The sequence below is a fragment of the Phalacrocorax aristotelis genome, chromosome 1 (assembly GCF_949628215.1).
Source record: "Phalacrocorax aristotelis chromosome 1, bGulAri2.1, whole genome shotgun sequence".
In the NCBI taxonomy this organism is placed as follows: Eukaryota; Metazoa; Chordata; class Aves; order Suliformes; family Phalacrocoracidae; genus Phalacrocorax; species Phalacrocorax aristotelis.
Window position 1 is genome coordinate 47,096,492 of NC_134276.1, and position 27,792 is coordinate 47,124,283.

The window sequence follows — 27,792 nt, forward strand, 5'->3', positions numbered from 1 at the left end:
ATCCCTACTGAAGCACTGACAGAGATCTATACCAGATTTCACAACCCATCACAGCTAGCATCTCCACACAGGGCTAGAGCTGTGCCATGCACATGCTTTCAAATGACTCAAAAATTCTTTAAAAGGTTCCAATGTAACTATTTCCTTATTGAAAATTAAACACAAAGCAGTGAAACACACATATGACAAAACTAAAAACAATACCAAGAATTCTACGCTGCAATTAACATTCATTTATTTGTTTTTACCTGAATGGTGAAATCCACAACTGACTTGTACGGCTCGCAGTTCACAGTCAAAGCGGACAGCCCCTGGTGGATAGGTTGTGATTTTGCTGGCATCCTTCTCACCTCTTTCTCCACTTCCGTCTATAAACAAAACTTAGAATTACATCCCATGTCTTCTAAAAGAGTTATATTAGAAGAATGAATAGAAGAAGAATAGTAAACAACTCCCCACCCTGCCATTTGTAAGGTAGGAGAAAGAACTCACAGAATAGGAATAGAGAGACAGCTCAAAACGTGGCATCAAAGTAGATGTGAAAGATGACAAAAACTCTGCTTCTAAACAACCTACTACAAAGTTATATGCCGGAAAATAATCACATCCTTTAAAGCAGAAACTTCCAAAGAGCAGACAAAAATGACCAGCAAAACAGGAAATTCAAACAACTTCAGAAGTTTTGCCTAATAATCACTTTCATTCTTCTATATAAACAGCATTACAAAGTAGACAGAAAGCACTGTAGTTAAACTCAGTAGGCACAGCCTGGCCTGTGTCTTCCAATTGCTACTTGTTAAGGACTTGACTACAACTTGGGCATATAGCCCTTGTTTTACATAACTAACAATTACTTATGCAGCTCATTTCTAACAATGCCAACGTACTCACTACTAGCACATCTGTTTCCTGTCCATTTAAGATGTATTTTTAGACATTGTTTCTGTGATTTCCTTTAGTAAGTCTGAAGTGCATTATTGGTTCCTAGAGTCAAACTGCCCTTGCATCAGCTAAAAGCACTGAAGTGACAAATAAGTGTATTATTTATAAACTTCTTGAAAACCACTCTCTTCTCCAGAAATCAGAATGTTTATGTCATCTAACAACTTCACTATAATTAGATTATATGGTCACAGGGTCACAAAGGAAGGTGGTTTCATAATACTAGCAGGAAACCAACGTGACAGAGAAACAGACAACATGCCCATTGCATTAACACACCTATGCCTGTGTAGAAAGTGGGCAACGAAAGCTCTAAAGAAAGTGCATTTTCACAATGAAAAATTTCGTATATGACTTTAGACACACCATCTCTAGCACAATCAAAGAAAATATAGGAAGTGAAAAGTAACTGCACAAAGGCGTTTCTACATTTTCTGTGATAATTCTGAACAATTACTGCTTTATGAACAAAACTGATACAGGGAAAAAATTGCTGCTCGAAGCATTTAAGGTGGTGTTAATTTAGATCTATATTTATAACTTCTGCACATTTTCCTAAATAATCATTAGCAGAAGTCTGACCTCTGAGACTTCATTATTCACTGTGTGCAGTACAGCACTTTACAGACTTACAAATCTTTAAAAACTTAGTTTTGGTTTTATGCATATCGCTCAAACTTCCTTTCCTTTCATTGCATGGAAACTGCTGATACAGTAAAGTGGTTTCAGAACTTTTATTACAAACCATTTTTAAAACAATCTTACTGTTCTGGAAATAAAGCTATTTTCTAGTGATGACTGAGTACAGAAATTATATGAATCTCTGTGTGATTTACATCTGTAAAGGAACAGTGCATATAGGTCTTCAGTATTACTTCTGAAGAATTAGGTTTAATAGCACAGGTAAAGTATTCCTTTGAAAATGTGGGTGCTCTCCATCAAAAACAATTACACTTGTACTACATGTTGGATATGTGTGAAATTGAGATGCGGTAAAGGAATTGTCTGGCTCTCAGAATTGCCATGGGATTTTTGAATTTTTTCCAGCAGGGTCAGTTATGTGCTACCAGACTGCATGCACATTAGAAAAAAAATGTTTCTGAAGGTCTGTCTGCAGCTTTTTTGTATCAACAACAAAAGCAAATAGAGGCAGAACCACTATTTAACAACAAAAATCACCCCTGAAAATACAGAACTTTTCCTCCTAGTCATGTATTTCTGCCTTAACATGTTTTAGTATTTTAGTTAACAGACGATTTCTGATATACAGTACCTTTGAACTTTTTATGTCTACGTTTGCATTAAACTCTACATGCCAAAGTAATCAAGAGATGGTTCTAAGGGCTAATGTTGCCACCAGAATTATTTGTTCAGCAAGAAGCCTACTTAGTGCTTCCCTCTTTCACACAAGCTTTTCGGACAGGAGCAGAAAAAAAAGCTAATTGCTCTAGAAGTCTGCCTGTGGTCCCTGCCTCCCCACCTCCCTCAATCAGTGATGACTAATGAAAAGTGTAAGCTCTCCCACTGTGCAAATGCACTTGAATAGTCACCTGCCACGAACGCACATGTCCAGTATGTATGTGTCATGGCTGCATGCGCTTCCTACAATGACACAAACTAGACACACAGCAACCATGTCACCTACGCACAGTCATATTAACAAAATTTAGCAGAAGTTGTATTCTGGTCCTGTAACAGTGGCATATCAAGTGATCTGCAGACACCTGAACAGGTACATGTGCATTTCCTGCTTCACCATAAGAAAAACATACTGCTCTTAGGTGATTCAACAATTACTAATAAATAGTTGAGGATTCCTCTTTTCTCAAATGATAAATGTGTGATACTGGCTTTAAATAAAAGATGGTTCTAGATAAAATCCAATTTTTTCCAAAGTTGCAAATGAAAGCATAACAGCATGTTATCCTTAAGGAAACACTAAATACTGTTTGCAAGGTGTGGAGACAAGTACATTCTCATGAAACAAAATTTGCAATTCTTTATCCAAATAATAAATTTATTTTAAATGAAAAAGTTTTGCAGAGTTGGCATTTTCAAATTCTGAAGCTAATTTCTCAAAGTCTTTAAGAATGCAGGAATGGAAGCAGCTGAGTTCCATACATATATTTCTTTGCTTAAGTGTAAAATTTGCAAACTGAAAACGGAACTCCTCTCACCCTCCTTTAAGTCATAACTGTCTCGTGAGTTTTGAATTGGCCGGATCTTCAGAACTTGATAAGCACTCAAACACTTTACGTACGGTAGTACAAAACCCTTGTAACTAAAAAAGTAAGATTCAGATAGTCTTGTTTAGGGGAAAAAAAAAAAGTATTTTGACTAAAATATACAAAACTACATAGAATATCACTACTTACCTTTACAGCATACTTTAGGGCTCTACTGTTTATCTGTATACTCCATTACATGGCAAATACGTGTCATATTTTTCTAGCAGCACTGGCAAGGATAACAAAGTTCTACAAGTTCTTACACTTAGAGATAAGGCTGTGAATAAACCAGGTAATCCTCTTTCCTATCAGTATTTTCACAGAGTCAAAATTTTTTATGTATGTCAGCAAAAGGTGGATGCAGAAAGCTTATCTGCACGTGTCTCAAGGAACAATTGTAACTATGGAGACACACACTTGCTTTTCTTCAAACAATTGTGCACATATTCATTTCATTAGAAGTAATATCAAAACAACTGCTCCTAAAAGGTAAGCATAGAAAGAAAGACTACAGAAGCAGAGGCTCTTCTGGTTTGATGAATGAAACCCTGTAAGCAGAGCAAGTTAGTATGCCCAGCTATCCAACTGGACCACCACTGAACAGAAACTTTGACTCTTTCATGTCTCAGAGAGAAGAAAGCACCACGGAGAAGCTCAGAGTGCTTCCTGCTGACAACACTGAGGAGTGGGCTCCACGAACAACTTCAAAATGATAGGTTTTCATCTTGGTTATCTTACACAGCTGGGGAAGGACAGAGAGATAACTGGAAATACAACCAACCATCCCCCACCCACCACTCCATTTCCCTTAGAAAATTCTTAACTCCTAAGGACAATTTTCCACTCTGTGAAACACGCTCAGAAGTTCCCTTGGCTGATATTGCTACCACAAAAAAAAAAAAAAGGCAAAAAAAAAAAGCTGCTGCTTTCCAGGAATGAAGAAAAAGCTCATTCAGTCCCAACAGCATGTAAAGTCATAACCTATAAATGGGAGTACTGCTGACAAAAAACAACCCCAACATTGTTACAGAATGGCATCTTGGACCCTTGGTCCAGACCCAAGAAAAATAATTGTAAGTGTTCCTCAGCTGTCATAAGGGTGATATCTCATTTCTCGCTAACCATCTTTTGAGGAGGGAAAAAGCACTTTCAAGGATGTTAAATGTGTTTCTTCTCCCCACAGATGAAAAGCTTTAATGCAATATGACTGTACATAAAAAAATTCTTAGAATAACTGTCTCTCTACACCACATCATTTGCCAACAAAATGGATACTTGAGAGGTTGCTACAGAGCTTACTTAAGCTTATAGGTGAAATCTGACATGCAGAATCACAAGTGCATAACACGATAATGTGATAATAAACTTCTTTAGGAACACTTAGCACACGAAAACAAGACTATCAGACTATGGAAATGTCAATATGAAACATATAAAGTCTCTAGTATCATTCACTTCTGTTAAGTCTTAGCTGACAATGAAAACCTACATTTGTCTTTCCCCAATGAGTGTTTCAAACCACTTTACTCTTTAGATGGTATTTTACAGTAAAAAAGTAAATTACAAGTAAATTTTCTTGAGCAGCTGATATTTTGTATTAGCATTTGCAAAATGGTTGATATATAGCATGTCCATCCATGCAGGTTTGGCTTCATCTAACTTTTGTCCTTTGAGGGTATTTGGTTTCATACCGTTTAGAACATTTTGTTCATTGCCACTACCACCATACACAGGAAAAAGGTGGCATTTACTTGCAGAACCTTAACTGACTCAAGGAGCTTTACATGGTTTTAATTGTGATTCAGTTCATTTTTACAGCTAAGAAAATTCTTCAGACTTTGATTAAGCTTTTTTACTCAGATCCCCCGGGATGAAGTCCACAGGGACTGAAGATGCAGACTGGGAACTCACCACCTCATTAAAGAATGAGGATGAAACACAACCCCATTTTAATTCTTAGGGTCAAAGCACTCCCTGAATATCAAGAAGGTGGTACCTACTCCTTTCTATCTACACTTGTCACAGATCAGAAAGGTTACAATTATGTATATTATGCATTTTTTGTAATAACAAGGACCTTGATAAGCAGACCCTATAAATGTGAAACAAGTAGATGACAATGGCAAGCTTTCCAGAAAATGGGTATTTTGATAAAGCTGAAGGAGTTTTCAACTGGGCAATTCAGCAGAAGTATTCCACAAGTGAAACACACATAGATTTGATAACATGTACAAGTACATATGAAATATTCATTTCTAATTAGGCCATAATTGTCACTCTGGAAGAAGCTCTTCACAGTCAAGTTTACATATCATTATTCAAGAGAAGTTCTACAGCTGCAAAGAAATGCAGGAACAGGTACCAGCAAGTTTAGTACTGACCTCATCAGTACTACCGGTCAAAATAAGTTTTCCTTGCCTGAAGATCCTGAAGGTCTGGTTGGTGCGAAGAGTTACAAGACTACTTTAGCAGAAACCTCTGAAGTAAGAATGCCGGTTTGGAAAGCATCACATTCAGAAGTAAAAAAAAAAGAACATGCTGATTTCAATTTTAAAGTGTTCATTTACTGAATTCAGACTGCTGATTATTGCTTTTACATTCCATGTATAGTATAAGAGGCATGCCTTTTAAGGTGAGGTGTACTAATCTTTTTCATGATTCCCACCTTCCCCATTACTTTGATAACAACCCACTTCACCAGTTTTCCTTTTTCCTTTGGAAGCCCTTCCAGAGGTAAAGGGGTATTTCTAGTTTCTAGCGGTATTTATGGTCATCTTTTGAGAAGCAATCTTCTGAGGCAGAGAAGGGTCTCAAAGTTTACTTACTCAAAGATCTTACAATCTTTGTTATCTGTTTAGCATGAGACAAAGAACTCAAAGAACCTGAACATTTCTCTGCATATAGCCTTCCTCAAGGTAAAATAAACGTTCAGTTCTACAGAGCGTACCTGACAAAATCTTTCACCACAATACAGACCTTTGCATTGTTCTTACAACTCCAAGAAGCAGTGCAAACCTCAAACTGACACTAATTAATATACCCTGTGTAACAAGACACTCAAACTGAAGTGAGATCCAACTACTAACACATGCCGAAAAAGTACACGTGTAGGCAGGATGAGCATACTCCTTCATGCACTTGTTTATGAGGTCAAGGGCTTGCAAGCAGTACAACTAGCAGTAGGATCCAGCTCAAGAATACTGGTCATTGGCAAAATGTCACTCAAGTGAGAGCATTTTGGTTCTCTATGCTTTGTCTTTCAGCATCCAATCTCTCCCAGGGAGGTTATGGTCAGTTATTCTATTTAATCCACCAAGCCTTAAAGCACAGATGATATGTTTTCCAAACAGATTGATATATATATATGTGTTATGCAAATACAAAGTATCAGATTCTGATTTCATTTCCCTAAAATAAACTTAAGATGATTTCATGTTCATAACTAGGTATACCTATCACCCACACACCAAGAAATCACATCCCAAAAGGCTTCAAACTGTCATACAACTTGTTTGCATACATGCCAAATACTATCACTAACTTCTGTTAATTCAACTGAAATGCCATTCTAACAATTCTTTTCATATTTACCTATTCTTTAAAAAATACTTGAGGTGTTCTGGGCCCTCACCATTTTAGTTGTTTTATACTTATTTTGATCAGGTCTGTAATCTACATTTTGCATATTTATCCTTTATATAGAAATACATATCTACACACACATCTATATACAGATACATACAAACTATGACCAGATTTGATACAGCTTAACTTTAATAAGTTCGGTTGAAATTTTTAGTAATACACTACCACTTCCCTAAAAAAAAAAGGTAACTTGTTCAGATATAAATGACACATTTAGAAATTCAAGGTAAAATGAATTGGCCTTCCAGACATACAAAAACGTCAGAAATAAAGACACCTCCTTACTTACATTCTGCAAAAGAACGTTTAACTGAAGAATATTGCAGCATAAAGCCTGTACTTTGATTTGTATTGTCCCCATTCAAAGCTAGTAAAAAAAAAGAAGTGTTGTTTACATTAAAATATTTCATTTCTTAAAAAAGGCTTGTTAAAAGATAATATACCTATGAAAAATTGTATGCTAGAATTAATACGTCTGAAATTGCTATCTTAACAAAATCACCCCAGATATACAACACAGAGGTTCAAAAACACCTACACAAATGCAACAGAACAGACTGAGTCACTGTAAGGTGCTCAGGTTTCCTACAGTAAAATTAAAGAACCTTAGGAATGAGACAGCATTAGAAATGAGAACAGACACACTGAAAGACGATGCATATTTCATCAAAGGAAAAAAAAAGGAAAGAAAAATAGAGATGATGCAGACTACCAAACCTTTACACTTTTAAAAAAATGGTCAACATATTTAAATGCATTTTCTTTCTCCTCAGGTAAGAAGATACTAACAAGAAGAAAGGCAGAACCCATTTTGTGCAGTTCTTTGAAAAGACAGATTCAGTGCATGGAAGAGGTGACTGGGAGGATGGGCTTATTTCCACCCTAGCCAATAAGGAAGACCAAATACCTTTGTGCTTGTCCCGTTTATGCTTTAGCTGTGCTGGATGGGGTCTGATTCTGGCTAGAGCCTGTTCTCGATGGTTCATAAAAATAGGACCAGGAAATACAAGGGGGCCTGAGGAGAAACATTTGGCACATGCATAGGAAAGCTCAAAAAATGGAAACAGTGTGTTAAACAAAATTCAAATTAAAAGCAATGAAAACAAAAACAATTATATAATCTTGTTTTCCTAAATTCAAAAGGCCCTAATAAAAGTTGCCATTTCTTGATAACAAGACCAAAATATTATGCAAAGAAACAATAAGTATCCCACAGTGACAGTATTACCTGAACTTGTAAGTATGCAACTGTACTCCAAGCAACAGAAATACAACAGACTCACACTGGAGTAAAATTTGATAGGAAATATCCATTATTGTCTTTAATAGTTAAAAAGAGTAATTATCATGCCTTACATCCTATAACATTACATTCAAAACACTAATTTGGAACAGTATCATCATATCAATTCTGAATTCAAAAACCAACCATACAACTGTTTGTAATTGCCATATTTAAAATGCACAATTATCACTTATAAAGAAAACAGCTATTCAAACCCACCTGTTCCATGGAGAAAATTATTCAAATAATATGATTTTGTTTCTTATCTACATACTAATTTTGAAATCTACTTATTTTTAAAATATTTTCCATTTACATAAAGGTCTTCAAGAAAAGATTTGTATTTCAAGAAAGCAATGATATATGTACTTAAAATTTTCTCCACATTACTACTTTTTAAAATCTAGACCCAAGCAGTGCTATATTAAGTTATAAGACGCTCATTATATGTAAATCATGGACCAGTAATTTGTTCCTAAAAACTTAACCTTTAAAATAGCGGGGAAAAAAAAAAGCGTGCCACCAAGAATTTTTTCAGAGGCACCTCCTTCTTCCAGAATTCTCACATTCAATGGAAACCACGTATCAGGAGCAGCGAGTTCTGCCAAGTACCACCCTCGCCATTCCACATGTTCTCAGACCTGGTCCTTACATGGACTTCAAAACAAACAAACAAAAAACCCCAATAAAACACCCCAAATCAGGCTTTGTGTCACGTTATAAAGAGCTCATGTGAAACTTTGAAAACAAGTACAGATACTTGGGTGAACTTTATTGACAAGTTAATGTAGGCTAATTTTTCATAAATGCCCAGTGTCTCAGGTTTCCTGCTGTCAGCTTTAGTCCATCAGATCCTTCACTAACAGTAAACGGTATCGAAAGAAATTTAAGTGGAAGTTAGGCCAAACCTATCTAGCTTTAGAACCTTTGGATGAAGAAACCTGTCTCCACATAAAGAAGTTTCCAAACTTTAAAATTAACTTAAGAAAATAAAAACGTTTTAAAAATCCACTACTGCCTTTTCCCCATAGCTTTAAGATTCATACATGTGTTAGCTAACATAATGGCCAAAAACCTCATTAATGATGTATGTTTCTACACACAGCATAAATTTTTTTTTGTTTTGGTTCTACTGTATTCATCTGGACTCTCTTTATTCCTCAATAGGTCCCTTCGTTAATTAAGAACTCCTTCTGATGATCAAGGATCCTGATTTGCTTTTGCTCTACCCTCATCTTGCAGATTCTTCCTTCAGTTGTCTTGCTATTGCTCCTACTTTTCATAGTCTTCTCTCAATTGGAGCTTCCATTTAATAGATACATTTTTGGTAAAGATTACTTTCTGCCAGGCCACTTGCTATGTTTAATATCCTACTTCCCAGTGTTTAGACTTTCACAAAAAAAATACACCACACTTCCCCCCTAAGTTGGAGGGGAGATACTGAGGAGTATACTGAGGCAGAAAAGGTAAGAAAGGAGAGAGGTATCAATGACAAGCAGGTTATGAAAACTAAAAATGTTTGAAGGACAAAAGATACAGGGGAACAATGGATGAAGAACAGGGGAAAATAAGAAAAAAATAGAGTAATGGGACTTGCGTACTGAGACGGTCCTAATGAGAAGATCAAGAAATAGAGAATGGAAATGACAATATGGCAAAAAGTGAAAAGGAGATTAGAGAAGTTGCAAAAAGTGATGCAAGGACCGCATAGAGTGTGGCTTGAAGCTTGTGGATCTATGATATTTGTGGGTGATCAAACAGAAGATGCAATCTCTAGATAACTCAGGCAAAAAGTTCTGAAATTCCAGAAACCACCTGCACAACAAACGGCCCAGGGGATGAGACACAGTCCTGAAGGCAGCCTTTGGCTTTTTAGTGCTAAGAGCAAAGATGGCAAAAAAGAGAGAATTTCAGGAGGACAGAAGGAAGTGAAGTGCATTATGGCGAGTAAAAGAACTACAGGAGGTTTGGGAGATAGAGAACATTTAGAGAGCACAAAAAGCTGTGAGTTCCAGCACGGTGCTAGCACACATCCGCCTTTAGTTGCCAAGCCACTCAGCTGAATTAGTTAAAGAGTTGTCACCTTTACTAGGGAAGTATACCTAACCTCCTGACCAAAGCAGAATTTATCTTTGCTTCTGGATATTCCTATATACTCTACATCCCCACCCATTATGTAAAGAACCTGAATCCAAAATGAAGTTAAATGCAACATATCTCCATTTCATAAGAATTTGTAGCCAATCCATGTAAGAGGGTGTACAAGCCCGTCACCCTCTTTGGCTTTTTATGCATGCTAAATCTGTAACACAACCATAATATGATAGGAAATATCTGCATTTTGGTGCCTGCATGTCCAGTCATGTGGTGGCACAATATAAAGTACTTCCTCTCCCTGCAAAACAACACCACAGGGAACAAAACATCAGAACAATTCATACAGACCAGATCTGTTCACTGCCTACATCTGAGGTTGCCTGTACAAAGGGAGCAGAGTTTAGATACTACGAATTATACCGGTGGAACAATTCAGCCACACACTAGACACTTCCTTTATTTTGTTTAAAAAATGCATGCAGAGTATTATTTGAAAAAAATTTTCTAGAAGCCTCTAACATAGATCTACACGGGGAATAACAACCTATTACTATTCTCAGTTATTTTAGTACCTCAAGCTACAGAGATAAGCAAAGGAGAGTCACTGGCAGACTGTAGCGCTGCTATTTTAAATCAGTTGCTATATGATGCAAAATGACATTCACTTTCTCCCCTTTTTCTTTTGCAGAATATTTTTCCATAGCTAAGATGTGAGGCTAAATATCCCTAGCCTAGGAAACATCAAGATTAGCTTTTCTTTTTTGGTCCTGTATGATCCAGGCCTTTCAAGGGTAGACTTTGTCTGGCAGTGAATTAAGAACATAAAGGAAAAAAAAAACATTTATCTAAAAGAATAATTTAATTTCCTAGCAAAATAGAATGCATTTATTAAATAATGCAGTGGACTACAGGAAAACATACACAATATCATCCTACATGCACCGAGGCCATCTAAGCACTTCAGCAGAGCTATCAAAGAGTTTACTATTTGATTTCGATTTCTGTTACACATATTTTGATTTCTTCTAGTACCTCTCCCTGAATAAATGCTAATTGGCAAGCTGTGATTACAGAAGACTGAAATCAATAATCTCAAATGGTGACTTCTACGCCAGGGCACTGAATGAAGCAGGCTACCTGAAAAAAATTGTATACAACCACACAACTGAAGATTGTATCATGGGGAACATACAAAAGCAGTATAAACTAAGGTTGCACAGGAAAGTCCTAGGCTGGATGGCACTATATGTTGTAAAGCCCTATTTTTTGGCTTCTGGAATACTTAGAAAAAACAGGGAGGTTCGTGTTTGGGGTTTTTTAAATAAAATATAGGGAGGCAAACCCATAATATAGAAAAATAGTTATCTAATAGGGCAACAGGTGGTAAATTTTAACATAAATATTTAAAGTAAGTATTTCAGAAAATGAAGTTGGGGACAATTGTTTAGTTTCAGTTCCACTAAAAGTGGAAAACATTATACTGAGATAACATCCCACCTCTATAGCCTTCAGGGAAACAGAAGTTAATACTCCTATGAGGCAAGGATAATAAAGGTGCATGTTGTTTAAAATTGTGTTTTTCAGACTACAGCTAGCAATTTATTATTATGGCAGAAATATTCATGGAGAATGTCGCTCTGCCGTGCAGGCAACTGAGGTTAATTGCAGTTTGCTTCTTTTGTTCAAAACACTGAAAATAAAAATGGGATACATGCTTCTTCCTGTGTTCTTAAAGCTCTTTTCTACTGACACTTAAATCATACAAATCAGATGTGGAAGGAAAATTATTAGGGCTTTTAATAGGGAAAAAGAGATGCAGTCTAGCAGATACAAGCATGAAGGGCAATTTGGGTGTGACAGAGAAGGAGATGGAAGTAAGTTTTATGATAACTGTAATTTTGACACTTTCTCTTCTGAATACTTGACTTTGTGTATATTGTTAAATAAATGTGCAAGATTCATTTCTGTATATAAACACATAAGGTAAATTAAAACACTAAATATAAACCAGAACTGTTCTCATTGAATCTATTGCAAATCTGAGTTCTAAAACTATAACAGAAATATAAACATTTCTACTTAAAAATCATTAACAATATTCACCTCTTTCAGACAGAAATCACAAGCTCAAGTAAAACAATGTAATTTCACAGAATCATACTTGCTGGTCATTAAGGGCAAAACACTACAGCTTTCTCTTGAAAACATTCTTAAATAGAGTGTCATGTATGGATTTACTTGTTTCAAGTAGAAAGTGGTTTTTTTGTCTGGTTTTGGTTTGTTTAAAGAAACTTTGAAACAAATATAACCTCCAAGTCCTGAAAGCATCAAAATAAATATTTAACTAAAACTACAGAAAGAAGCTGCACTAATATCTAATGATAAATACTGCATTTAAATGCATAGTTTTGCTGTGTATTTAGGTATATGTTCAGCAATGAACAAAGAGCAGTGTTACTGACAAACAGATTCCAAGACAATAGTGGCTTGGGCAGATATTAAAAAGATTTATATGTTTTTCAGCCTACCACAGTAAAACTAATTACTGAATCAGTAACACTTTGGAAAAATCAAAAATTGTCCAAGTACAGGCAACTTCAGATAATATTGTCTCAACACACAGTTTTGACTAAAACGAATCAATTTCCTGCAGGGGTTGGTTTGTTGTTCCAAACAGAGTAAGACTGAAGGGAAAATAATTCTCCCCTTCTGTAAGGGCATCAGAAGCTAAACATTGGTTAATTACACACCAAACATGTACCTCAGTGATGATCATCTAAAAGCTTTTATTTCATAGGCTGAGAAAGAGAAGCAGTGAAATACCAGTGAACCACAGGACCATTTATTACCACCATATCAAGAGTTTTCTGTATTTTCAGCATGTAAGTTAAACATAATTTGTTTAAAAAGCTGTTTTTACATTCTCACAGCCTTCTGAAAAAAACAATTATGTTTCAGCGATAAACTGAAATCTTTGACTACTTCTAAATTCTATTACTTCAAATATCAATCTGAAAAAGACGCAGGAACAGCTGTCAAGATCAGCTCACTCAGTAAATGGTAATCTTAGGTTCATTACATGAATTGTACAATGTGGCCCAGAGATTTCTGTAGTCCATTAAGGCACAACTTAATGCACCCAAGACTAAAAAAAAAAAATGGTGTTTGATAGGAAAGGAAAAATAATCTGTGTTCTGAACATTCTAACATACCAAACTTCCTCATTACCATGGAAAAGAATAAAGTGCAACTACTTCTATGCTCACCTCTCATCATTCCCATCAAGCTCTAAAGCAGCTTGAAAAACAAACAACACTGCTTCATATTCCTTCACTTTTTACCAGAACTTGAGAGACAGTGAATAGCTGAGAAACATCCATCAATAACTGTTGGGAAATCATGATTTAGCATAGTAGTTGTGATGAACAGAACTGGCTTTATTTCTCAAAAGGTCGTACACCAGGCTCAAAAACGTTGAACTGATTTTGAGCCCTGTTCACTGCTCTTGCGATAGCCATTAAGCTAGAAGCAGAAAGAAGCAGCTGAGTGGAGCAGCTCTACCACTGTCACAAAAAAGTAGCAAAAATGGTCACCTAAACATACTGTATGTACTTGTTGCACTGAAAAGAACAAAGAAATGTAACCAAAATTAAGACATTCTTAAGGTTTTTGAAATAATAGATGACTTATCCCAAATGGAAACACTTTTTCCACTGTTAATTTTAAGGATCTAATTTGTCACTAAAATAAATTTTTTTTTTCTTGAATGAAGCAACATGAACAGCTGGTTATAAACATAGAAATTATTTACTGGTTACAATTCTATCATGGCAGTCACAGCAGATTATACTTGCTATTTCAAGATAAAAAACCAGAAATCTTCAGCATAAGAACCTAAAATCTCTGAAGTTACCACTCAGTGTGGTGCTGCTGAAAGCATATATATAGCTCCCGTACAACAGCAGCAGGTTACTTTGACTTGGAAGATGCTTGAGAGTTGAGTTAACTCCTCTTGACTGAAAATACAGTAACATTTAATAGGTCATTGATATTGTAGCTATTAATCACAACTACTTCTCCTTCCCAGAATACTGAAATTCATACTTCATTGTTATGGAAAAATGCAAATAAAGATGAGCACACTTCTCCGTATAAGAGACAACAACTGACCTCACAAAGGAGTTAAATGATTGTCATACCTGTAGACATAACCATCATTTTTTCACTTAGTTTGAGTGGACCACTGGAACATATTTTAAATCAGAGGTCCCTGTAACAGGGCTAAATTTGGAGCTTTGGTGAAGAAGCACAAACAATTAGACCACTTAAAAACCTGCAGTGTAGAAACCAGTATACTGCCAGCACTTGTGCTCTTACACCTCTGTCCTAAATTTTACTACTCTTTCCATACATTCAGTCGCCAAAGGAGTGAGAGGTTTCTTTGTGATTTTTTTGTTCTGTTTTCTTTTCTTGCTTGTTTTAGGGATGAAACATTCCTATATTTACTTAAAGAGCTTTCATTGTCCTCTTGTTTGTAAGACATTCAAGATCTAGTGAAAATACTTGTATTGAATAAAGGTTACCTGTTGTAACTAAATCAGCAACATTCAGTGATGGATCCTATTCTTGGACTTTCAAAAATGACACATGCTGTTTCTCACTGATCTTGCATAAGAGAACAAAAGCCACACATTAACCCACTACAACCCAGAAACCACAATCTTGACAAACAAAACACTGTTTCCCTGAAGCGAGTTGGACTTGATGATCCTTGTGGGTCCCTTCCAACTCAGGACATTCTATGAAAGACCCTAAGAGAGCTTATCTGGCCTTCAACTGACTAAGCAAGATTTTCAGAGCAGTAAAAAGTTGAAACCTTTCTTTGGATCTCTAAATAGCTATTCCATCAGCAAGGATTTGTTCAGTTACCTATGCACAAATACTAGAACTTTTCGGCAAAACTAAGCAGTCTGCCTATTCTCTTTAACACTAGCATAACTAAGTTTTTTCACATTGCCTAACCTTTTGCACAGCAAAATGAAAGTCTAGTAGATTATTTAAATGTTCTTGGCTTCTCTCATGAAAAGAGGAGAATCATAAGAGTTCTCAAGAATTGTGTTATTCTTTCCACCAACCCACAGAAAACTGCAGCATTTGAGTGGAAAAGCCAGGAAACTCCAACTTTTTCATCTGAGTATGTAAATCAAGACTAATTAGCAAATAAAATTTTCATACCTCATTATGTAAATTGAGATCTCTAAGTATTTATGATGGTATTCCCAGCTTTATCACATAATTCATTCTGAACTGAAACAGGAGACTAACCTCCAAACCCTTCCACAGCTAGATATACCCACTACCTCCAGTGGCCACATAGGTATAGAATTTCAATGTTCTTTTGATACAGAATTTAACGTGGACAGGTGCAGCAAGCTGGCCAGCAATGTCTTTTTAGCTACCGTCCCTATACACCTATCAAACCAACAACAAATTTCTGTTATTGATCACCTGAGACTGTCAGATCCAAAACTTCTCCCCCCCGCAAAAAAGAAATTTACCTCCCAGCTCTGTCATCGTTACCTTTCTGAACAGCAGCAGCTTTCAATAATATCTGGACATTAAATGAGGATTTAAGAAAAAACAATTGTTGGCTGTACCTAATATTTGCCAGCAGTATGCAACGCAGCTCCAACATGACCTAGACAAAGGAGGAAAAAAGGCTTCCCTTCTCCACCTCACAGCTAAAATGAACCACAAAGATTCAAAGAAAACCAAATATTTCATCCTTTTCCACATGCGTAGGAAACTATAAGCCTTCTCTTCCTCATTGCTCCTTATTTGTACTAAGACCAGTAATTTCTTACATGCAAGTGAAATAAAGTCACAATTTGCCCCACAAGTTCCACTGGCATGGAGTCTAGGAACTGAGTTTGATAACAAGGTGCATTTTGTATCTGAGTAAAACCAGTATCTAATTCCTAAAAAAAATCAAAACGGTATTTACTGACACAGCAGGAACTTGAAGAGCATAAAATTCCAGTGAAGTTGCTCCTCTTCTCAACACACAGTAACCTTACCAACCACCACATCATATTGCTTCATTAAAATACTACTATTTACATCAGTCTAAATCTCTCAAATTTATTTACCAGATCAACACACTGAGGTATTTTAAAACAAGAGGAGTACTGAAAACCTGTTGAAGTACATATTGTTTGTGTGGAAAATCAACAATAATTCCCGAGGTAGACTATACACAAAATTTTGAAATGATGCAGTGTTGTTTTGTTTTTTAATTCTGTCAGCATGTCAATTTTGTTACGCTATTCAAATACCGGGAAGTTCATTTTATAAAACAAGCAATTCTGCTTATTATTATACAACAGAAATTCAATAATATACCTAATTAAATAATTCGTATTAGAGGTTACTGGACAGGCTTACACTCATTTCAACTATTCATACAAAAAGGCATATAAACTCTTTATATAAAAATGTTTTAGCATCTACATTTTAAAAAACTCAACTAGGAGACAGCAAACAATAAAAATTAACTATATGAAAGTGATATAAAACGCTACTCCTCACAATTAAAATTCTGATTCTTATGAGTAGACTTTGTTAAACATATAGATTTTTGACAATTTCCCAAAAGCATGATAATTAACACAAGCAAGCTATTTATGTTCTGGTCTTTTGTTTGGTTACTGTATTGGCTCACTGGAGCAAAACTCATTCCCATTCTCAGAAAACAGATTAAGAAGTTTGCTTAAACTATTCAAACCTCTCATCAATAAGAAAGTCACTTACCTCTTCCCTCTTCCAATCTATGTCTCCTATTTACACGTTGCCGCTTTTCCTCTTGCCGTAACTGAAGGTGCTCTTCAATATTAACCCCAGGAACAGGGACAGCTACATAGATTAAGAAAATATGTAAAACTACTTTTAAAAATAGTTCTGATGGTAATAAACCCTAGAAGAACTTAAGTAAATGAAAACTGAAGCCTACTTACTACCTGCTTTTTACATGGCTCTGACACGATATTTAGAAATAAAGAAAAGAGTTAAGTAAATCTGGAGAAGAGCTTTAGGCCTTATCTCTGAAATTCGTGGTTTCCATGAATCTGCCACAATTCAAACATCAGTGAATAGTATTTAGTATTTTCTTTCTAGTACGCATATGCATATTTATATTTAATTTGTGTTGTTAAGGTTATCTCAATTTTTCCCCAAGAAGTTTCCAAAAGCATTATTATTAAAACAAGCATAAAATTGCCTATATTTGAAAAATGTTTTAAATAGATCGGGTATTTTTTAGTTTAAGAATGCTTTAGCGACTACATGCTCTGTACTTACTAAGAAGCAAGCAATTACCTTAATGCATATATGTAAATCTGATTTATGAAACTAGCTAATTTAATAGGAAATTGGAACAAACTGTTTTCTGTTTTTTAAACAGAAAACACGACTCGAATGAATGCAACAATAAAACTACTGTAAGCACTACTTTTTTCCCCAATGTTTTTTTTTCAGAAAATTGCAACAACCTAAAAAAAATATACCTTGTCCCCAATATCAAACAAGAACTCCACCTGGAAGCACTGTCACTTTTCTCCAGACAAATGTGGTCAACCATTTCAATGCCCTCACCTCACACTTTGCCAAGCCCAACACAGGACCATGAGCTGTTGTCTATCCTACTGAGAGAGGAATTAGCAGAGCAGGACATTAGCATGAAAACCATAATTCCTCCCTGGTTATGCATCAGAACAGAGCTGTGATGCAGAGCTGCTGTTGCCACATTCACCATCAGCATAAACCTTCTGTGATAGCCATAAGCAGGCAAATTCACTCTGTATGGAAGTATCAGGATCAGGCCTGCACAGTGAGGTTATTTGAGGTTCTTGCTGTTAACTTATCAAGAGAACCACTTCTAGTTTCAATTTAGCTTTTGCTTGGGGGGAAAAAAAAATACCCCGCAATCAAGGTATAACATATAGTTTTCTATTATTACTATTCCCTCCCCGCTCCCTCCCCCCCCCCCCCCCCCCGCCCCCGATGAATTGGTGAGATGTATAAATATTTTAAGTCACACATCTGATTATTTTATGGTCCTTTTCTATACCAGGTACTATATATGCTATATACAAACACCCATGCAGATTAAGGACTCTATGTACATCTTAAAAAAAAAAAAAAAAAAAAAGGGAAGTCTGATCTCTAAAAACCTGTAACTGCCCAGTTGAAAAGTCAGAGAATACAATATTTTAAATGCTGTGATAATATATCTTGCAAGGCAAGATCCCAAACTGTATTTTCCAATAATCACAGAAGGTGTAGGTGGGAGGTGTGTTGTTTTTTTAGGGTAGGTTTTGTTTGTTTCTTTGTTTTGTGGTGTTTTTTTTTGTTTTGTTTTGGTGGTTTTTTTTGTTTGTTTTTAAAGTAATTTCCACATTCCTGGCAGCTTATTATCTTTGAAAATGTCTAAAAGAAAAGTTTTCAAGACACAATATTCCCCATCTTCTATGTAACTGAAAAAAAAAAACCCTGATAAAAAGATTGCAGAAAAAGTTGCAGGCTATCAAAAAAGGAGAACAACAACTTTGTAGCATCAGCATTAGTATCATAACCTTACAGGTCAAAATGGCGCACATGTCCATAGTAAAGGCAAGTTTAAAATATTTCACTTACCAGAACGATCCCACCTTGTTATATCACCAAAAATAAATCTGCCTGATAAGCAATGTTTTATCCACTATAACAATATTATACTAAAACTGCCCTGTAAGTCTGAAAGTTCAGTAATTTGATTGGAAGGAACAAACTGCATTATTTAAGATACTAAGTTTTATCATACAGAAGAATCTAAATACTACCTGAAATACTGACTGAAAAGAACAAACCTATTTCTGAAGTAACCTGTTATTCCAATTCAAGTTTCAAAAGCCAGCAGTGAGATTGAGTTTATTAAAAAGTGTAAACAGATGTACTGAGGAAAAAAAAACCAAAAAGGAGCAGTAAGAAAGAAAATTAAAAGCCATCCTGCTAATTTCACATCACTTACCCAGCAAGAGATCTAAAGGTATCATCTCTTTTACAGCATCAAGGATTCCTCTTTGCCTTGCTTCCTGGCCATCCAGCTCTCTAGCACACGCCTTGCAGCAGCCGCATACAGCACAGCCGGACTCTCCTGAGCCACAGCCACAGATTCTGCAGAAAACAGAGTTGCTTTATCACTATCTTTTATTTTTGTGCATTACTGATGCCTTGGTGATTAAAACATACATTATTAGTTTGTTTTACCTGTGGACATGGAATTTTTCCTGAGAAAACCAGGAAGTATAGCTAGTTTAAATCCTAGCTGCTGTTGCATGGTGGCAGGGAGCATATACTGACTATACGGATCTGAACTGACTTCTCAGCATGAACTTTTCTTCATTGAATTAAACATACACCACATGAAAATATGGAACAAAGAAACAACAAACACATGCAATGCTGGAGAAATAGTAATGGCAATATGTAAAGCAGTGGCCCTACATGCAGCTCAACCCTGAAGTAACAGATAAAAGCAACTGGAACAGCACGATAAAAACCTTCCATCATAAGATGAAGAAAGGTTATCCCAAAGCCAGCAGCTCCGTCAAGGCATATTATATGAGTGTTCATATTCAACACCTTCTAGTAAAGACCTATATGCTAAAGAAATGTAGAAGAATGTATTTAAAACTAAATCACCTGCAACCATCACAAGCTATTTACAAAACTTTTAACCTAATTCTGATTTTAAAAGCACAGACTCTTTTTAGATATAACGCTATCTTAGATTGAAATTTAAGAACACTGCAACTCAGTTTACATTCAACACATACTTTAGCCATTCACTCTATAGCAAATATATTTCCATGTTTGCTTACCCTCCAGGTACTCTGTCAGGACGCCCACTACTAACACAGCTAGCTCCATAGCCTGTGCAATCTCCACATACAGTGCATACCATACACTGCTCCAGCTTCCATTTATGCATGCCTGGAGGACACATCATGGACTTCTCATCTTTGTCATCCAGCTCCTCTTCTAGGTCTTCATCCATTGCTGTTGCCATGTTCTCAACTCCAAAACCTAATTAAGGTATTGAAACAAGAAACAGCTGTTTTCTGTAGCCAACAGTGGCTACTGAGATAGCTCCGAGGAACACTTGCAGATCAGATTTTAAAAGGAGTGACTAGGCATGCCTGATTTACATGCTCAGCCAGCACGACACTTTTGAAAGCTTTCTGAGTACGGGCTGCAGTATAGATCTAGGTATCACAACTAAAAGGGAAAGGAAACATTTATTCAGTATACAAGTAACAGGTCATTTACTTGTCACATGTAAAATATTCCAGACTGGCAAAGGTGAATAGGTATGATTCTTCACACCTATATTTAGGAGCAATGGAAACATTCAGTTGTGTGGAGAAAGAGGTAGACTTGCATTCAGGCCCTGTTCAGGCAAACAGCCGCCTCAAGACTGAATGCAAACATGGAAAGGCAGAAAATTTTTTCTTACTAGGACAGTGGCACATAGGAATGATGAGGCTTGGTTTTATTAATTTGTTTTGAAGAAAAGCTTTTTCACTGAAAAAAGTAATTAAGATTTTTTTAACATAACTAAATCTATTAGTATGTGCAAAACACCAAATATCTGACAGTTCAAGTGAAAGCATCCATATCAGTTGTTTTTAAACATGTCCAATGTACTTAAGCTTTAGTATTGGAATTAATTTTTTTAATAAAATGCTTAGCTATCTTTTCACTTGTGGTATTTTTAGCACACAGAACAAAAGGAAAACTCCAGGTCCCTCACCTTTTCCTCCCTGGCTCATGGAGCCTGTGTCTCGTCCACACTGTCCTTTATTGTTTACGCCAAATGTCCAAACTTCTCCATTCTTCATTAACACACAAGTGTGAGCTTTGCCCATGGCTACTTGAGTCACAAAATGGCCTTTCAAGTCTGTTACTAAACCTGTAAGACGTGAAACAGTTGAGCGATAAATTGCACTTTCTACCTGAGAAGGAAACTTCAGCGGATAATCAGGGGATACTGACAATTTTTAAATTAACAGCAAGGGAAAAAACCAGCAGATATAAAAACTGCTAGAATAAGAAGTGAAAGGACAAATAGGCCTAGGCCATTTGTCCTGCCCAAACCAAACCCTGCTGCAAATTATCTGTTCTGAAAAACAGTTCTAAAGGAATCATAATGCCATTGCAGTTTATTTAATATTTTATTTAAATTGAGATGTACTGTATCACCTGCAAATTCAAAAGAGGCTGCCTTGTGAGCAGAGAAACATGTAAGGCTTGCTTTCCTGCAGCCTTTTTTCATAATAAAACATGTCTCATTTCTATGACTTTTTTGCCTTGTGGCCTTCGAGTGTCAGAGTAATACAAGAAATGATTTTTTTCTCCTCCTTAGTGGAAGCATTCATTTGGGTATTTGTCACCAGTGCTGCTATATATTTTTACAGAACTTAAGGAAACTGTCTCCTCTTTCTATCCTTCATACCCGGCTGAATCAGCAGAAACTCAGAAAGTCTATTAGGAGAGTATAAAACACACAAACCTCATTTTCACAGACTAAAAACTTCCAGACTAATTTAAATTACTCTAGCTGAGAAATCACTTAAAAGACAAATCTTAACTTACTTGTACTATCAGAGTAAATGGCATCTTTTCCAAACATGTAGAGTTCTCCATCTTTTGAAATTACAGAACTGCTTCCATTATTGCACGCTGTAGATACAACAATCTTTCCTTCCATTTTAATAATTTTTTTAGGCTTATATGGTTTTGACTGTCGCCTGCTTTTTGCTTTAAATAAATAAAATGCAAGTCATTGTATTAGAAAACTTTCAACGGCACAGTAACAATTGTTTTAGAATTAGGGGTTAGTTTTCAGACTGCTACTGAAAAAGAATATCCATCTGTATGATCTCTTTTTATTGGACTACAATGGTTTCTCTCAAAAAACTCAATGATAAGCAACGTCATGATAAGCCAGATATCCTTCAGGAATGACTCTTCAAGTTTTTCTTTTATATATATATATGCTGAACTAATTTTATGAACTTTACAAAGCAGCGCATAGTAAAAAGCTCTCGTTGCCATATATAATACATGCACAGTAAGTTCACAGAGAAATATTACACAAGGTGGTTTTGTTAAAAGAAAAATATTAAGTTCTCTATTAAAACCATGAGTCACACTCAAAACTTTGAGACAAAATAGAGGAAAAAGGGAAGAAAAAGTACTAAAAACAATGCCCACCCCAAAATAATTGTTTGCCATCTGGCCTCAAACAAAACAGTAACAACATAGGTAAAGACTAGATAAAACAACTAACAGCTACTGTTACTACCTGTGAATTTTCACCCAAGTTGGAGAACTGCCAGCTACTTTCAGTTGCTGACAACTGCTAGCTTTCTACAAAGAACATATACGCACCCTGCTACAGCAACCCAGTCTCCCTGCCCAGGTTTAAAAGAAATCAGGAGAAAAAAAAATTCTAACTTGTTCATATCCACTCTGAGCCAAATTAGAGAGTGACAAAGGGAACCAGATAAATCAGAAGGGAGTTGAATTTCTTTCAAAAGAACTCAGAAAGACCTTGATCAGGTCCTTGAGCAGATTCTTCAGTGAGATGATCTAGTAAGCACTAAATCTTGTCACCTAAATTTTGCTAGTCTAAACAAAAGGAGTGACAGCAATTTATTTCAGAAGTGCTAAACTTCTGTTTCATCTGAAATTGTAGACTAATTAAACATACAACAAAAAGAATCAGTTAAATTGTATTTTGGATAACTTCCCAAGAACTGCACACAGACATCTTGAAATTTGTGCTTTCAAATGTATTTCCTGAAATCTTTTTGTTTCAATCTCTTAAATTACATCTACATTTGCTGGAGAAAGTAGTATGATTTTGTCCAACACAGTTTTCAGTCGATTTGCATTTAAGAAGACTCCACAAAGTTACTATAACATGTACCAAGTTTGTTATCCAAAGACTTTTCCACACCAGTACTGCTATTGATTCTCCTCAAGAATTCACTCCATATGCATTATCAAACCTTAAAATATGTTCTTGCCCATATTTTAGTTATATTACATGGGAAAACCAACACATTCCTGTGGAACACTGTCAGTGTAGTTAATCTTTCACAGGAACAGTAAGTTAAATATGCTTTGTTTCTGCACGAGTTACGCCACACCTCACATATGCAGCCCACTGAGTTTCTGTTAACACTTTCTTGAAAGGTAAAACCTCTGCACAGCAGACTGAGACAAAGCTGGACCCGACTGCTGCAGTTTATCAAGAATTCAAATCTATTTTTAAATTATATTTTGAATCGATTTTTAAATTCTAACCATCTACTACTAAAGACTTGAATTTTATATTAACATTTGAGTGTCATTTATCGTATGTCTAACTCACTGAACTGAGGCACAAAAAATTCTGTCGTATAAAATCTGTATTTGAATTCTGTGGCTGGCAGACCGAACTTTTCCACAAAACTGCTTTGTGAAAAAGACATTAATTTTAATGGCGACTTCAAACTACACTATGAAAACAGAATATTATCGACAGAATAATTTGAATTAGAGTTAGGCTTCAATACTATATGAAAATGTTACCTATGAAATATACATTATATTATCCTATTAAAATGTACACATTGTGAGGCCAACAACTCAAAAATATCAGCTTTGTTTTAAGATCCTCAGGAACCAGGTATTTTTCAAAACACAGACTTTTTTTTTTTTTTTTAATTAATCTACCACAATGTAACAGAATGGTCTGCTTCCTAAAGTGAAGTATTTAATTTGATATCACAGGAGATCACAGATTTAGGGCACTTAAAGCCATCTTCCATTGTCTTATAAAGTGTATTCCAACCTAAACACAAAACTTTAGAGATCAAAACTAGGAAATCTATTAATTTTATACTGAAGAAGCATTTGTTTGTCTGAAGGTCAAATTAATGCATCTTGTATAATGTCTGAAGAGTTCTGCTTGATCAAGCACAGAAGACCGTGCTTCTACAATTTCTAATCAATGCACTTGTCCATTATGGAGAGTCATTAGCTGACAAAACACCGTTTCCAAAGTTCTCTGAAACAACAGTGAAGAGGCAAAAGCCCGGCTCTTCAGTGTTTCAGACAAAGTCCCAGGCATACAGCACAGCCTCTTGACCAAATTTATGACTGCCTTTTCTCAGGACAACTCTAAATAAACACTCCCACCACACAATCCATACTGTGGTAAAACTGAAATCAACATCTCTAGCTGGGAGAGGTGGTGGCACTGGTTGTGGCTGGTGTAAAATTCAAACCCAATAGCATGCTTGCATGTTCTTGGAAAAATGTTAAAACTCTTCTTTTCAAATTAAAAGGTTGTTAATAGGCTTTTATCAACCATTGGTCAAGCAACCCTAATACGTACTTGATTCACCATCCTCTCCTTTACTAGCAGAGCCTGTGAAGAATATGCTTCCATCCTCAGCAACAAGTAAGGCATGTGAGCCATCGTGTCCAACAGAGAACTGAATAATCTTTGGAGATTTTGTGATTGGGAGCTCAACCCATTTTCCTGCTGAAGGACCACCTTGTTTGATTCCAAGGCTCTGATATTTGCCAGTATAATAAATCTAGGAGAAAACAGATTATCATTTTCAGTTATGCCACAGCACTTCACATTTGCATAATTTTTGAAGTTGCATTGTTATCAAATCCTGTGATTTCAAACCATACAGAACTTTTCCTGACACTGTTTACACTGTCTCAATATCTCTATCCTACACCCAAGAATTTTTACTTAATGGGGGAAACATTCTGATTAGATTCTGCTTGCTTTGAAATATGGTTTCTACTGTCCCACAGAGCTAGTTTTCATGTATAATTGTTTGGCTAGATGAGTTGAACACATAAGAAAGAACTGTTCAGAAGAAACTACTCAGGAAACTAAGCAGTTGAAACACTTAAGAGGCATGTCTTGTCTGTGTGAAAACAAGATAGACCAATAAAAATACCAAATTACTACAAATTTGAAGAGGCTTCGACACATTTTTAAGAACTTATTTTCAGTAAATGCACAATGGCCACTGAGTAACAGTAAACTAATATAGAATAAAATATTTCACATGAACAAACACAAAACTACTGATATGGACTGTTTCCTCTAGAACCATGCTACCCGATGATACTATGAAATGGATGTGTTAACCTAAGAGGGCACCCAAAGCCACCTTTCACTGTCTTACAAAGTGTATTTCATATCTAAACACAAAACTTCAGAGATCGAAACTAGGAAATCTGTTAATTTTACATTGAAGAGGCATTTGTTAGTCTGAAAATCAAATTAAGCTGTCTCCTCTAATGTCTGAAGAGTTCTGCTTGATCAAATTGTCTTTCATATATTAAATTTTATTAGGAAAAAAATTTATTTATGAACATTTTCACCATCTCACTGTTTTGATAGCAGCAGAACAAGGCCTTCATTCCAATAAAGCAACACAATTCTGCACACAAGAAAACAAAGAACTACGCTTATACAAGTAAAATAACATTAGTTTCCCAAACTAAAATAGAAACACAGTAAATAACGTAAAAAGTCATAGTGACGGTAAGTAAAATCATTTCTAAATTTCAATGAATATGCAAATGCCTCTGAAAACCAGTCTCCACTGAGCAAGACTAATATATCAAATCAATTAAGGATAGGTTTTAAAAAAAAAAACAAAACAAAACAAAAACACACAAATCAATTGAAAACTTTGCATAGGGGAAGTCAATAATTTTCTGAAGTATTGGAAAAATAGGGCTGGGATTTAAATAAATGACAATGGTCAGACTGTTTATGGAAAGTTATAGGGTAAAAAGCGCTAATACATCATTTGTACACAAAAGGTAATTTTTCCCTCCAATTTTGTCCCTGCTTTGTTTTAACAAAACCCCACATTTTCTCTAAGTATGATTGACTGTAGAAATCCCTATAAATTCAAGCCACAGATTACTCAACAGTTCCAACACCATCTGCTTATGTTTTCAAATAACCATTTGGTTTTTTCCCTTTAAAATGGGCTCTGAAAATGTATTTAAATACAGTCATACAAATTCATTCTACCATACTAAAACCATAAAAAGGAACTGTGGAGAATAATAATTAAATTAAAAAATGCAGAAATACATTGATGTAATTTGCTATTAATATGGAACATTTTCAGTACCTTTCCACTAGCAGTTTTCATTAGTGCAAACTCTCTTCCAGCACCAAGGACAGCTGATTCCTCATCAAACCCTGTACCTGTGCAAATAAGGTTGTGTTAATCGGACAGTTTAACCAGGCAGTTTCACAGACCAGTTTGCAGACCTAACTCTACCAGGGAGAGTTTGTCATAATAGAGGTTCTAAGAAAGTTACAAGTGAAACAAAGCTTTGCTGCCACAAGAAGGCTTACCAGGCTAGACCTGGTGTAGCTGTTCAAAGAGGAAAAAGCACTAGCATAAAAGCAACTGCGCTTGGTCAGACAAAAGGCCCATGTAGCCAAATATGCTTTTGTTCTGATAGTGCCAGAAGCAGAGACTAACAGAGCAAAAATACCCAAAGCAAAGGACAAGTGATATTTCTCCAAAATACCTTCTTAGACACCAACAATTTTGCATCTCAAATTCTTACATAAAGGTGGTTTCCACATATTTAATATCTTTCAGTGCGTTTCTTTTCTATTAATCCAGACAGCAGTCCTTTTATCTTTTCTTAACTTTGACCCACAGCAAGAAGTTCTATAGCTTATCTATGTGTTATACAAGCACTGCCATGAAGTCCGAGCTTCAAACAATTTAATATTTATTATACAACTGGAGGAAAATACTGGAAACCATGGATAGTGCTATAGACAGAAAGGTGGTTCAAAATGAGGGTATGGATTACTGTGAGTCAAATAACGCTTAAGCAGTTTCAAAACCCATGTACTTCTCCATGTGTTTATAATGGAGTTTATACCATCCTGCACATGCAAAGGGTAGGACAGTGTTTCAGTTTTATTATTTGAATTACTAGGCTTGTTATTAACCTTCAAAGAAGAGGACTTACTGATAATGTGCAAGTCTTTCTCCAGATCAAACAGTGAGATGCCACAGGCATGTAAGCATTTTCTTGCAAGCTTAAGCTGCAGTTCTTGTTGTAGTACTGGCTCAGTACTTGTTGCAAATATTCGCACTACAAAGCCATCCTGCAATAAACAAAAAAATCTACTTTATACTGTATAATAAATGCATTAATTTACTTCTCATGGCCTAAGTGTATAATACTATTTCAGAGCAAATTATCAGAGCACACATTGATAAAGTAACATTTATTATAGAGGAGAAAAGAAGAAAGTGTCAAGCCAGATGAGCTGAAGATAAGCATCTGCCAAACCCTAAATATATATTGAATTCTATGAAAACACTATGAACACTATGAAAATACTGAATCACTACAGAAATAAATAACTCAATCTCAATACAGAAATCTTGCTTTTATAACTATTTCCATCTATCTTTTAAGCTCTCA

At 35.7% G+C, this 27,792-nt stretch overlaps 1 protein-coding gene across 50 annotated transcripts in view; it reads right to left on the bottom strand.

Moving 5' to 3' along the window:
* MYCBP2 (MYC binding protein 2) overlaps positions 1 to 27,792 on the bottom strand; it is a 208,207-nt gene that overhangs the window by 121,180 nt on the left and 59,235 nt on the right. For 45 of the 50 annotated variants that reach the window (XM_075089161.1, XM_075089138.1, XM_075089062.1 and 42 more), the window contains exons 10-20: positions 27,331 to 27,469; positions 26,466 to 26,542; positions 24,683 to 24,887; positions 21,889 to 22,053; positions 21,047 to 21,205; positions 20,115 to 20,319; positions 19,262 to 19,407; positions 17,008 to 17,109; positions 7,723 to 7,830; positions 7,105 to 7,182; positions 249 to 368 (exon numbers count right to left, since the gene is read on the bottom strand). In XM_075089161.1, coding sequence (XP_074945262.1) covers positions 249 to 368; positions 7,105 to 7,182; positions 7,723 to 7,830; positions 17,008 to 17,109; positions 19,262 to 19,407; positions 20,115 to 20,319; positions 21,047 to 21,205; positions 21,889 to 22,053; positions 24,683 to 24,887; positions 26,466 to 26,542; positions 27,331 to 27,469 — 1,504 coding nt within the window. The remainder of the gene's footprint in view (positions 1 to 248; positions 369 to 7,104; positions 7,183 to 7,722; positions 7,831 to 17,007; positions 17,110 to 19,261; positions 19,408 to 20,114; positions 20,320 to 21,046; positions 21,206 to 21,888; positions 22,054 to 24,682; positions 24,888 to 26,465; positions 26,543 to 27,330; positions 27,470 to 27,792) is intronic. The other 5 variants (XM_075089039.1, XM_075089209.1, XM_075089200.1 and 2 more) reach the window with 2 other exon arrangements.